Below are 13,906 nucleotides of genomic sequence, written 5' to 3' on the forward strand. Positions count from 1 at the left end.
CTGCATAAATGACAAAGAGCAATCATTTATTGGTTTATTTTGTCTCTACAAAACACATTAGTCATTCATCATTTAAATATCTGACTTCATTAGAAACCGTTTTAACACTTTCTCTCCCTCCTGCCATAAAAATACAGTAAGTAATTTGCTTAAAAAAACAAAACAAAACAATAAACCACTATGAACAAGTGTTCTGGTTTCCTCTCCCTCACCTAACATGTACCTCAGTGATGACAGGGGCTGGTAAATCAGGGAGACAGTAGGCTGAAGACTGAGGTTCAGATGATCTTCCACTTACAAGTGCTAATAAGCTACGGAACCTGCTCTCTCTCTCTACCTCTTTCCCGCGTCCTAACATATGTACAACTGAAACCATGGGGGTAAAGCCACTGGATAGCACGCCCAACTGTCTACTCTATTAGTGTAAATGAATGTAACTTACCTTTAGCATTATATTCAGAAAAATACTTAAGCCTCGAGGTCCCCAATAATTTGGAGTACTGAACTAGTTAACCACCCTAAAGACACTTCTGACAGAAGTAATGCATTACTTAAAGAGAGGTTTCCAAAACTTGCTGTTAGAACCTAAGCATCCATGGACACAGACAGCAGTCCTTGTTCGCACAGTTTTACTCTTCTGGCGGCCCTCTGCCACCGGTCAGCTCTCACCAGGCCCGCATCCGGCAGGAAAGTGCACGGGGCACCGGATTCGCCAGCGCTTAAGTTGCTACCGTTTTCTCTTCTTTACTGAAAGGCTGCACCGAACCAGGCTTTACCCATGACAGGCCAGCAACGTGAACGCTTTTATTATGCTGTTCTTCCGGCTTCTTCTAGGCATAATCAAGAACAGACATTAAAAATACACCTGAGGAGTTTGTACCGTGCCAAAATCTCCATTTCCCAAAACGTTATTTGTATTTAGGATAAGTAGTCTCCAATGAAGACCTTCAGAGAGGAAACAGTTCACTATTTCAAAAATGGTTATGTACTTACTTTCTGAGTCAGCATCTTCTCTCTGGCCTCATCATGTACAGAAGGATTCCACGGAGAAAAGCTTAAGGAAGAGAAAAATATTAAACCGCTCTGATTTACTAAATATGTATAACATCCATTTTTTAATACTGAAGCCAGTCCCCTTAACAAAACTTAAGGAACGATAACCCGTGTCGAACATATAAGTTTTAGATGTTCATCCAAATGCTTCTCTCACAGGATGACTATCCCTTATAGAGCCCTTTACATGGGTTAGCTCATCTCAGTCTCTCAGCCACCTCTGAAGTACTGCTGTTGACAGGTGAAGAAAGCGCAGGAGTAAAACTAATTGCCCTGGGTCACCCAAGCCAGTAAGCACAAATACCAAGCATGCGGTCTGCAGAACACAAGCCCTTAACCACTGTGCCACGCGACCTTCCCAGCAGCATCTGTTGCCAAAGAGCTAAATCACGAACTCCTCAGTTCTCAATACTTCAGACGCTTCCAAGATTAAATATCATAGTGCTAAAGGAACACACGATTTACACTATTCAGTTTCCCTCCTTTCCCCAAACCTGAATGTCAGTGGGGATACGGCAGCTGGGCTCCAGCTAAAACTGCCAACTGAAAGAAAAGTCTGGATTTGAACGTGCACATTACAAACATCCTTAGGAAATCAAAGTCACTAAATAGCTTGCTATTGGCACGATATGCCAGTCGATACAAAGCTTTCTATTTAAGGGAAAGCCCAAGAGGTATCAGAAATCGAGTTGCCAACAAATTATAAAGGTTGTAGGCTAACAGATTATACACTTTCCCTTCAAATCCTCATTCTACAACCACCTGGAAAATGGAAGTACAAGATGGCAAAGTGCAGTTTATCTAGATCACGTACCACTTACCTGATTGCATAGGGGTCTTCTATTTTAGGTTGGTCGAACAGACGAGCAGTGCACATCTTAACACTGTCAACCACTTTACTTTTGAAAAGCTGAACATCTTTTTCATACCTGTGTTAAAAGTTTCAATCAGAAAGTTACCAACATAGTCTACTTAGCTGTTTTTTCAAATTTATCTGAAATAACAAAGCAGAGTAACATACAGGACTGCAGCCTCTGGGTTTAGGGGGCTTGCTGTATCAATCTTGTAGAAAACTCTTCGTGCGTACATTAAAACTTGCCAAATATGATTATGGTTCCGCCTGAAGAGAGACATGTATGATTACTGAAGCACCTTCTTGCTGACCTAGATCACCAAAGCAAACACTTCTTTACTAACCTCCATTTGGCAAATGCTCTCTTCACATCCAATTCACCTGAGGTGGGATCGACGAGTGGGTGAAAGACGGGAATATCAAACACCAAGTGCTGTATTTAAAGAGAGATGTGTCCTTTAATGGAAGCAAGGAGCTTATTAGACCCATACAGACAGCTGTAAAGGGAACTTCAGGCAAGGCAGTCCTGCTGTTTTAAGTCAGAGAGCTGCCTCAAGAGGCGTACCTAACAACCTCCACCATTTTCCTATAAAACTCTATTTTGCAAGCAAGGGGGTAAAAAGTCACTGTGCTACAGCACAATGGTCACCATGCACACAGTCGGTGCTGTAGCACAGCTCCCAGCCTCCCTTGCACACCCTGAGCAGAGAAACAAGGAAAGCTCATGGCAGGGGCTGGCACGGCAAAAGATAACAACAAAGCACAAAAATTCCCTTGAAAGTTGACGGAGTAGACAAAACATTTTAGGAAACTGAAATCATAAAATCACGAGCTCAGGAAAAGAACCAAGAAATCTTGCAAGTCCTTAAAGCCCCCTCCCCCCCCCCCCCCATCTCAGACCCAACAAATGAAGCCAGACTTGATTTCTTACTTACTGGACAGTCACCATCTGGGTAGTTATCAGGGATGTAAACTGTAAACTTAAATACACCATCCTGATAAAGTCCATGCCGTATGAATATTACTCCAAACCACACTGTAGGAAAAAATAAAGAACAGTTGAGGCCTAAGTTTCTGTCAGAGGAACCAAAAACGCTACGTATTAAGAGTGAATCCTTCTTACTTAATGCAGAGCGGTAAGATGGCTGCACGTAGACCCCCGGGAGCTTCTGCTTCACAACCAAGGTACTAAGACAGAAGCAGAACAATGAAATTGTACGGAAGGAAACGACACACACATATCAAACAACCCTACATTCACTTTTCGAGAGAAGGAATAGTCCCTCGAGGGGCAGCTGACACCTGACACACAAGCCACGTCACCACGATCTCACGTGGCCCACACTGTGGCCCATTCCCCAGCTTTATAACTCAAGCTCACAGAGAAACAAGGAGTCAGAGAGGGCCCCGGACTAAGAATGTCAAGCCAAACAAGGTTACACAAAGATTCAAGTTTTCCTCCCAGAAGTCAACGTTTCCAAAACATCATCTTGGAAACCAGCTGGTAGGTAATTCTGAATGAGACAACCTGGTTTCAGTTCTGGACATTAAATTTTCGGTAAATGAGAGAGTACAGTTCTTGCTTTTGTGACTGTGGACGACAGATTTCACCCACACGCATTCAAAAGCCACTGGAAACACGGTTTTAGGTAATTAAAAAGAAAAATCGCACAGGCTTAACGTCACTGAGGCCTCAACCCCAGTCTTCGTGGCAGAGGGCCGTGCTTACATGTGCAGTGTTCTCGGGGAAGGCAGGCATCGATACCAGGTGCTCATGCTATCCTCTACTCCTACACTGACCCCACCACGCAGACACCTGAATCCCGTGGGCGCTGTGGCAAGGGAACACCAGTGCATGGACAGTGCTGGTACTGGCTCTCCTGGGAGCCTAAGAAAGGAAGGCAGGGACCAGACCCTGAATGATGCTGACCGAGGGCCTTAAAATGTGTTTCACCCGCCAAGCCTGAATTTTGTTACAGAAATAACTTTAGGACCTCAGTCGACTGTTCTTATTACCTACTTGCCATCACGCTTCTTTTTTAACATTTTTGAGTAGTTACTCCATTTTTAAGTCACTAAAATTTCAACGTGTTAACAGCACTAGGGCCGGCAGATGTGTGTACCACAGTGAGGCCGCGCTGTGTTCTAATACAGACAGCAGATCTGAGGCCACAATGGAGGCCTGTCCAACTCACTCCAGCCTCAAACACAAGGCCTCCATTATAAAGCTGAAGGGACCACTGCCACCAAATCACACTCCGCCAACTGTGCTGGGGCCTCAGACCCTCTGACCGTGACACAACATGAGTACAGTGAGGGAATGTGTGGGGATGCTGTACAAAGGGACTTAAAAATGACAGAAGTGAAGAATTCATTCTCCATACTTTGGCCCCAGGAACAAATGAGCAGACCCAACTCTGTGTGAGCCCCTGTGGCGGGCCAGGCGCGGCCAGTGCTCCCGGCCCTCTGTGGCCGCGCTCCTCTCCGCCTGTGACAGACGTGCAACCTCAGTCAGGTGCTTACCTGCACGAAGCCCAAATCTTTCGAACTCCCCTGTAACTGCCTACTTCTGTCTTTGTGGGTCACAGAGCAGAACTCAAACCCCCTTTCTAACGACAGGCCTTCAAAAACACGAAGGCAGTGTTAACGAGGACTTCCTAAGTTTTCTCTAAGGTAGTGGTTCCAGTTCCTTCAACTGTTGACTCCTAAGGTCTGATTCCCTGACCCTATGACTGGGACCCTCGCCTCAGCCAGTCAGGATGCCTCTTACGAGGTGGCCACCACAGTGAAGCACACGCCCCCAGCTGGAACTGACCCAAGGAAGAACAGATTGCTGCCCTCCTGCTGCCCCACTCTCTACAAGCACCTGTGCAGGAGGGGACTTCCTTACTTCATATAAAGGAACACCAAAATTAAATTACTCAGTTCCTGACCTGCTTATTAATCTTAGTCTCTTCCTATTGCTCTCCAAAACAGACATGGAAACGCAAGCCCACGTTTGCCTTTGCCTTTGTTTATTTAAAAAAATTTTTTTAATGTTTTATTTATTTTTGAGAGAGAGAAAGCATGAGCAGGGGAGGGGCAGAGAGAGATGGAGACAGAATCAGGAGGCTCCAGGCTCTGAGCTGTCAGCACAGAGCCTGATGCAGGGCTTGAACTCAAGAGCCATGAGATCATGACCTGAGCCAAAGTCGGACGGTTAACTGACTGAGCCACCCAGGCGCCCCCCACGTTTGCCTTTAAATCTTATTTACCTGATATTGGAGGGTAATGCATTTGAGCTTTAAGATTCAACGACGCAGCCATTTATAGAGTGCACCAGAATAACTTTCATTTTTATCCTCAAAGGTCATTCAAAATTTAACCAAATAGTTTAAGTACTTACAATTCTGCAAGAAGGGAGTATTCCAGGTAGAAGGGTCCATAAGAAGCATGTGTGCCATTTGTGGACTGTGCTGCTGGCGCGGGGGATGTAGGCTTAGTAATGGGCAAAGCGTTTTTGGGAATACAAGGTAGCTGTTTCTTTGGAGCGGCGCGTGGAGGGCTGGTTACCACGTCCCCTGTTAATGCCTTCTCTTCACCATCTGATCGCTATTCAAGATGAAGTGGTGAGAACATTTGTTAGCATGATTCTTTTTTTAAATGTTTATTTATTTTGAGAGAGAGAAAGAGAACATGCACAAGTCAGGGTGGGGCAGCGAGAGAGGGGGAGAAAATCCCAAGCAGGCTCTGTGCTGTCAGTGTAGAGCCCAGTGTGGGGCTCGAACTCACGAACCGTGAGATCATGACCTGAGCCGAAATCAAGAGTCAGACACTTAATCAACCGAGTCAACCAGGCACCCCTGTTAGTATGATTCTTAAACCATGAGAGTACATGTGATGCACTTTTATCCTTGACTTAAAAGCTGGAATGGCTCTTTCACAAGGACGTTCCAGCACCATGATCAAGGTAACTTGAAAGTCCTCTGAGCAGGCCAACCATTAGAGAACAAAACTGAAGGAAGACTAAAGCAACAGAAAACTTTTTTAAAGCTGTACATCCTATAAAAACAATAAAGCCAATATTTATTTACAGGATTTATGTGAAACAGGAAGAAATGGTTTCTTCTGGGGACCCCAAAAACAGGGCAAGGGGCTACTTAGCAAACAGACAACTGTACAAGACTAGAAAGTCCCCTGGCTCTTAGGTGCTGTAGAAGGTCAGGTGCAAAGCAGCTCAACAGTAGTAGGAAACCAGTCACCACCTGATGTTAGCACCTCACTTCAAAACAACGAGTGACTCTATGCTCTCACTTGTGCTGTTCTGATTCTGATCTTGTCTCTGATGGATGTGAACCACGTGTGCACTATCCCCTGTCAGCATACACTGTCAGCCGGTCAAAGACATAGGTCTAAATGAATCAGAGATTAAACCATCACCTCATAGGCACTTCCTTGGCTCAAGTACAGCCAGAGGCTTTTTAATTAGCTTCATTAAAAATGGATATCGTGTCCATAGAAAAAAAGATGATTAATGGTGGTGTCTCCTAAAGGTGGAATTATGGCTTATATTCATTCTCTTTTTGTCTGCATTAAGCTTTCATAAAACGTACTGTTCTTGCAATTTAAAAATAGACATTCTGTTTGGAAAAATTAAACCAGTGCCCGCAAGTCTGAGTTGAGCACGGTGAACAGGTCTTTCTCAAGGCTTCTCTAATGGAATCCTGCAGATTAAGTAAAAAGACTACCATAATGTGTCACAAATTTCATCATGTGTAAATATATCCGAAGTCCAAATAATCTTAGAGTTACGATTACGAGAATTGTCTTCTATTTGAGACATGATCTCAGTCTCAGAAACTGACTTTAATCAGCTAACTACTTATTTCTCAAAGTAAAACCTAGTGGTGTCTGACTGGCTGGGCCAGAAAAACATGTGACTCCTGATCTTAGGGTTGTGAGTTTGAGCCCCACCTTGGGTGTAGAGATTATTAAAAATAAATAAATAAACTAAAAAAAAAAAGTACAACCTAAAACCAGGAAAGCAGGCAATTTTGTTAAGATTATAGTCAACCTTGGTACGAACTATTTTGACTTCTACTTTGACTCAAATAGGTTTCCTCACTACATTTATCAACTACACCTACTTTGCGGACAGAGCTTGCAGACATGCTCCAGAAAGGGTTCATAACGTGGACTCCAAACAAAGAAATTCAGTGGTCTTGTGTCATCAAACTCTTCGGTCCTCAGAAGTCACTTTACCTACAGATGAGATGGGAAAACACAGAAATATACCAACACCAACAGTTAAGACTTCCAGAATAGTTAAGAACTAAATCTGACACTCTAAATAGAAGCTCAACCTAACATCATATAATAGTTATAAAAACTTAAGGGAACAAAGTCTTCAGAAAGTTTCCTTCAATACCCTCCTCCCTCTTCTGACTCCAATTTCTTTCCCAGTTTTATTATTATTACTATTTTTTTTTTTTTGACAGTGCATGCGCACTCAAGGCTGGGGAGAGGGGCAGAGGGGGAGAGAGAGAATCTGAAGCAGGCTCACACTGATCCCATGACCCTGGGATCATGACTCGAGCCAAAATCAAGAGTTGGGACACTTGACTGAGCCACTTCTTCCCACCTGTAAATGCCTACAGGAACCTGTGTACCGAGTCCTTGGCCAGGATTCAGAATATTCAGTGATACAGTTGAGCTTTGGTGCCAGAAACGCAGAATGTATGGCTGGACCACAACAGCTGCTGCCGGCATCATTTGTGGGCATCGGGCTACAGGGAGAGCCAGGTGTGGAGTGCTGTACCCACATACACACAAGGCCTGTCACTGCAGCTAAAGAGCCAAGGGGGCTGATTTAAGTGCCTTATATGAGTTGTTTTAAGTACAAAATGATTCTCCCCAGCAAAACTAGTAGCCAAAGACATGACAGAGAGAAGACAGAGCGTCTAAGAGAGGGATAACTGGGTCCTGTCAGGACCATCCTCAAGAAATGGTCTCTTTCAGCTATTTCCAGTAATAAACACGCAAGAGAGGACTGCAAAACGTCTCCTGAACAAATCTTCCAGCAAAGCTTCAAGTAACGGACAAGAAAGTATGCCTCAAAGGTCACAAAGTCAGTGGGTCATCTACTAAAAATACCGAGGAAGAGGCAGAGGAAAAGCAGTGAGCCAGGCTGGAAGAACAGCAACTCCTCAGCTCTGGTGATCTGCCCCAGGCGCGGTTATGTTTAATGCAGATCTCCTTCTGTGGGCACAGGCTTACCCGCACCAATCAAAAAGGCTGAAGGTTAAAAGGGACAGAACTTTGCAACACTCGACTAGATTCATAAGAAGCAAATCATTAGAGAATCACGTACCAAATGTCCCTGACAGCAAACATTTGTTTTATGACAAGCCGGCGATATCCACGGGTGGGTACCAAGTCTCCCATATCTCCTGGGTGCCAATTACTGCTGTTTTCCTTTCCAGGGCATAATGCCACCCAGTAATTAAATCACAGGAATGAGGATCCTGGTTCTTCCACTCACCTGTTGACTTACATCCAGTAAATAGCAATATTGCTGAGGTCTCTCCACAAATCTGCCTTATTTAAAGGTGACTAGGACACAGATGAAAATGGTTGGGACATTAAAAATGTGTGCTGGCGTGTTCCTGTTTGACCCAATGAAAACAACAGTGGTTTCCAGGTCCAGAGTAATGTACAGCACCCCACTGTCATCTAGGACAGATCTGACTTAACAGGGGACCCCTTCCCCTTGGGACAACAGTGCTCACTATCATATAAGTTTTATTGAGGTGAATCATTCACCTGTATGGTCTCTTCCAAGTCTAACATGTAATGATTCTATGACTTTGCCTTTAAGAATCGAAACTTGCTGCCAGTGTCTCCTGTCCTTAAGCTGAAGGGATTTTCTACTGCTGCCAATATTTCCAATAGCACCATGATCACCTGGAAAAATTGTCACCTTTAGAGAATACCTACACCGTTTATTAGATGTCTAGTCTACCCAGGCATGGTACAGCATTTTCCAACAGGAGCGACACAAATGAAAGGAAGCCCTAGGACACAATTTGAAAATTTCTGCTGGTTCGTATGCTGGCCATACGAACCAAACACACTGTCTTCCTTTACCTCACAAGCTGAGAAATCAGTATCTCGAAGCTGTACGAATGATCTGAACATGACATGAGTCAAAACTTAGAAAAAGGTGCTGCTTTCCTACGTGCCTTAGTCCCTAAATAGGCACTAACTTAACACATCACCCGAACAGCTTTAAATTCCACGTTAAGAGGAGTCGAAAACAGCCCTGGCCCTGGCCCGGCTTCCTGCGGACAGCCGGGACGGGCACCCTCGCCCGGGGCGGAAATCCATCTCCGCACACTCACAGAATCTGGACAAACCTGTCTCGAGGTGATGCAAGGCAGGGGCTGTGTCCCAGCCTCCAAGGTAGCTCGAGGCCGGCCCCGGGCCCGCGAGCCCCTCCGGTGGGGAGCTGAGGGCCTCCAGGGCTTGGGGACGCCCCCCCCCACCCCCGCCCTCAACCAGGACCGAGGCGGGGAGGGCGGGACGCGGACGGGGCGAGCCGGTGGGGCCTGCCTCCCTGCCTCAGGCCGCCCGGCCGGGCACCCGGACAGCCCCGAGGCCCGCGGCAGCCGGCGCAGCAGGTGCCTGCAAACGCGGACAGGTGCCCGGCCCCGCCCCCGTGTCCCAGCGCGGCCGCCGTCGCTACGAAGTCCAGAGAACGGGGTAGGACAGACAAATACCCGGCCGAGGACGCTAGCGGCCCAGGTTGAAGGACTCCACGGCCCTCACAGCCCTCCCAGCTGGCTCAGCAGTGCACCTCACCTCGCCGTTTTCAACGTAGTGCTCCCAGCTGCTGGGTGCCGTCGCGGCCCCACAGCATCTCTGGCCGCAGCACCAGCCCGGCCCCTGCCTACCCCCCGCCCCGCCCTGCTCTCGGTGTCAGGCCCCGCCCCCTGCCCCACGCCCCTGAGCCCGGACGCTTCCGCCCAGCTTCCCGGTGCCAACTGGTTCCCATACCTGTCCGTCAAGGACGTTCTTCCGGGGGCGTTAGGATGACAGCACTCCGTCCTACCAGTCAAATCTGCTCCTCTCGGGTGGGGCAGCGCCTGACCCTCCCCTTACGTAAGAGCGCCGGGAGTGAACTGTCCTCCACGGAAGTGTCGGCCCCTTGGGAGGGAGGGGGGAGGAAACAAGTGAGCGCCTGAACGTAATTGGCCACGGCATGCGCCAGTCATAATAAAGACCTGCCCACAGGTTAGTGCGTGGCCACTGCCTCCTTTTAGGGAGGCTGTTGTGATTGCTGCCTTTGGAAGCTGGGGCCAGGGCAGGGCCGGGGTGGGGCCGGCGTCCCTGAAAGTGCGACCTGCGGACGGGCGGGGCCCGTGGCGTGAGCCTGCTACTTTCAGGGAGCCGCGAGTCCCTCGTCGTCGTGCCCTCTTGGTCCGCGGGGAGTGGCTATCAGGTCGGGGGAATCTGCGGGAACGTTTTATGTAACGTTGACAGACGCCCGTGTTCTCTCAGAGTAGGAGGAGCCCATGGTGGGAACTAAACTCCCCGGTCATCGCTTGGCAGTAGCCTCTGCCAGAAGAGCTTTTAAAAAATGTGCCAATCAGACTGAGCCCATAGAATCCGCATGGGCGGGGGGAGGTGAGCAGCAGGAAAGTACATTTGTCACAACCACCTCTGGTGATCTGGCTCAAAGTGAAGTTTGAGGACCTCTTTCTGGCCCCTTGACTCGATTTCTTTTTACCTCCCAAACCCTCCCTTCGATCAGGAACACCTTCACACATCCGACCCTTTACTGCCCAGAAGTTTTCCACGGAAGCCCTTTCGGGCTGAATAAAGCTGAACTCGGCCGGACTTAGAGGGCACACACCCCATGCTGCCCTCCTTCCCATATTCCCATCTCATTTCCCACGTCTGTCTCCAGCCGTATTCCGTGATGGCTGCCCTTGGCTTTCACACCGCCAAGCCTTTTCTTACAATGGTGCCTTCTCCTGGGTTGCCGTTCCAATCTCCACCTGACTCAGTTATCTTACACTCAGAAGAGGAGAAATATTGTCTGACTAGGCTGTACCATTTTTGGTTGCCTTTGAAATTCTGGTAAAATGACCTTCTTGAGTGGCAGGCAGCCAGACTCTTGTTAATCCCCTGGGCTGGTTCTGAAATCCAACTTCCTCCCCTAGTTGAAAACACTCTTCAGCCACTTCCTTTGGTCCAGGCCGAATACCCTTAGGAATGCTGTCATGTCCTTCATATTAGTCTCACTCAATATAAAGAGGAAGGCAAGCAGGAAATCCTTTCCTCTGGCCACAGGTGGTCTCCCTTGGCACCTCTCTGGCCCAATCCCTCCCAACTTTGTTTGCAGGTTCATCATCCTCTCCCAAACTTCTTTTCCTGGAGTCACCCTCCTTGGCGAGCTCCTTCCTTCCCCCAGGCTTCACCCAGGACTCCCATGTGTTACTCCAGCTCAGACCGCTTCACTGAGCTTCAGTCGCTTATGTACAAGTGTCAGCTTCGCACTGGATGCCTCAGACACGCCATCAGTTAGAATCCTTATGGTGGCCTATGCCAGAAAACCCAGGTCAAACTGGCTTATATAGCAAGGGGATTCATCTCACAAGGTAGGGCAGGCTCCGGGGGGTGGCACCCTGGGCTTCAGATATTGCTTCCCAACAGTCCCTGGAATTGTACTTTCAGGCTGGAAGCAAGATGGCTGCTGCCATCCCAGGCACACCCAAATGTTACAGTGTCCAGAAAAATAAAGAGGATCCTTTTCTTCCAATGGTCTTTTCCAAAGAGCAAGAATATCTTTCCCAGAAGCCCTTCAGAAGCAATGCCCGAGTTCCAGTGACCAGAAATGAGTCACTGGGACTCTGTCCACATCGAAACCAATCAAGGGCAAGTGGAAGGAGTCTGCCATGATGGGCTAGGGCCAATCAAGATTTACCCTGCATCCCTCCCTAGAGGGAGGAGACTGACATAATCAGATTTGTATTTTGAAAAGGCCACCAGAGTAGGAGAGCATTTGGGAAACCATTGCAGTCACCGAGCCAGAGATGGCTGCATGAATGTAATGGTGGGGATCGAGAAGCGAATGCATTGCAGAGATATTTAGAAGGTGGATTGGACAGGACTTGGCCATGGATAGGACCTGGGGAGTAGGAGTACAAAGACAAAAGGGTGTTATGGATGCCACCTAGACTTTTGGCCCGAGCCACTGGATAGATGGTGAGAACATTCACTAAGATGAGAAACAATAAATCATGCTGTTTATGGGAGGGTGGGAAATGGGAGGTTTCTGTTTCAGATCGTGTTTGGGGTGTTTCTAGGAGTACTGTCACTTGTGTAGTTGATATCCATGTCTTTCTTCTGCATTGCTGACAGGGCTTCAATTTTTGTTGAGGAGTCCAACCCTTCAGTGGTTTCCCACAGCTCTTAGGACAAAGACCAATGGTGTGGTGGGAAAACACCTACCTGTCCAGCCGCATTTGCCCCAGACTGCAGTCACTTGCATTCCTCTGAGGTATGAGGCACTCCCACTTCATTTCATTGCAAGGTGGGGCCTTTGAACGGGTTGTTCTCGTTGCCTGGAACATTCTTATTTCTCCCCTACACAGATCTCAGCTGGAAACACCACTTCCTCAGAGCGATGTTCCATTGCTTTGGGAGAGGACTTATTAGTGTCTTTGTCCCACGCTATACGTAAGTGCCATGAGGCAGGGACCATGTGTTTCTCTCTTCATGGTCTCCCTGACAGCCAGTCCAATGCCTGGATGTAGTAGTTATGCGCCATGTATTTGACAAATGAAGGACGGAAGCAGCTAAAATAAATTAAAAACACCTACCAACCTGTACGCCCCCAGCTCTGCAGTAAGAAAGTAGTTCATTATGAAAACAAAGATGATGGACTCCAAGGGAAATGAGGCAGCCTCAAGGCACTTTAAGATGAAAATAGATGCTCTTCAACGTGATGTTGGGAAAACTGGACAGCAGTATGCAAAAGAATGAAAATGCTCTACTTTCTTTCACCGTACACAAAAATAAACTCAAAATGGATTAAAGACCTAAATGTGAGACCTGAAACCATCAAAATCCCTAGAAGAGAACACAGGCAGTAATCTCTCTGACATCGGCCATAGAAACATTTTTCTAGATATGTCTCCCGAGGCAAGGGAAACAAAAGCAAAAATAAACTATTGGGACTATACCAAAATAAAAACCTTCTGCACAACGAAGGAAACAATCAACAAAACTAAAAGACAGCCTACTGAATGGGAAAAGATATTTGCAAGTGGCATATCTGATGAAGGGTTAGAATCCAAAATATATAAAGAACTTATAAAACTCAACACCCCAAAACCCAAATAATCCAATTAAAAAAGAAAAGAGTAGAAAACATGAACATTTTTCCAAAGTAGACATCCATATGGCCAACAAGACACATGAAAAGATGCTCAACATCCCTTATCAACAGGAAAATGCAAATCAAAACTACATTGAGGTATCACCTCACACCTGTCAGAATGGCTAAAATCAAAACCATACACAAGTATTGGTAAGGATGTGGAGAAAGGGGAGCCCTTACACTGTTGGTGGGAACGCAAACTGGAGAACGGTATGCAGGTTCTTCTAAAAGTTACCAATAGAACTGCCCTATGATCCAGTAATTTTACTACTGGGTGTTTCTCCCCAAACTACAAAAACACTAATTCAAAGGGATACATGCACCCCGATGTTTATGGCAGCATTATTGACAATAGGCAAACTATGGAAGGAGTGCAAGTGTCCATCCATAGATGAAAGGATAAAGAGGTGGTATAGATACACAATGGAATATTATTCAGCCATAAAAAGGAATGAGATCTTGCCATTTGCGACAACATGGATGGAGCTAGAGAGTATAATGCTAAGCGAAATAAGCCAGAGAAAGACAAGTACCATATGATTTCATTCATATGTGGAATTTAAGAAACAAATGAG

At 46.7% G+C, this 13,906-nt stretch overlaps 1 protein-coding gene across 3 annotated transcripts; it reads right to left on the minus strand.

The window, feature by feature from the left end:
• Positions 1–20: 20 nt before the first annotated feature.
• On the minus strand, positions 21–9,837 carry AKTIP (AKT interacting protein). 3 transcript variants are annotated; one of them, XM_047078414.1, is made up of 10 exons: positions 9,746–9,837; positions 7,033–7,147; positions 5,292–5,497; positions 3,030–3,094; positions 2,842–2,942; positions 2,251–2,339; positions 2,075–2,173; positions 1,875–1,982; positions 994–1,054; positions 21–827 (listed from the first exon to the last, which is right to left on the minus strand). In XM_047078414.1, the coding sequence occupies exons 2-10, from the start codon at positions 7,072–7,074 to the stop codon at positions 720–722; spliced, it is 879 nt and encodes a 292-aa protein (XP_046934370.1). In that variant the 5' UTR covers positions 7,075–7,147; positions 9,746–9,837; the 3' UTR covers positions 21–719. The 3 variants fall into 3 exon arrangements, with proteins under 3 accessions (XP_046934370.1, XP_046934368.1, XP_046934369.1); XM_047078412.1 differs by having other exon boundaries at positions 21–830; XM_047078413.1 differs by lacking the exon at positions 9,746–9,837 and adding an exon at positions 7,527–8,214 and having other exon boundaries at positions 21–830.
• Positions 9,838–13,906: the final 4,069 nt, after the last annotated feature.

This window comes from Lynx rufus, unplaced genomic scaffold (assembly GCF_022079265.1).
Source record: "Lynx rufus isolate CCGP_SWC_20201006 ecotype Redwood Valley unplaced genomic scaffold, mLynRuf1.p SCAF_16, whole genome shotgun sequence".
NCBI classification, from domain to species: Eukaryota; Metazoa; Chordata; class Mammalia; order Carnivora; family Felidae; genus Lynx; species Lynx rufus.

What these genes read in the sequence shown, in the direction of transcription:
- AKTIP (XM_047078412.1), bottom strand. Translation starts at nt 7,074, where the DNA reads ATGAACCCTTTCTGGAGCATGTCTGCAAGCTCTGTCCGCAAA. An exon ending in ACCCAGATGGTGACTGTCCA is followed by an intron (nt 2,340 to 2,841) that starts GTAAGTAAGAAA and finishes CTTTAAATACAG; the next exon opens with CACTTGGTGTTTGATATTCC. An exon ending in AGAGCATTTGCCAAATGGAG is followed by an intron (nt 2,174 to 2,250) that starts GTTAGTAAAGAA and finishes GTCTCTCTTCAG; the next exon opens with GCGGAACCATAATCATATTT.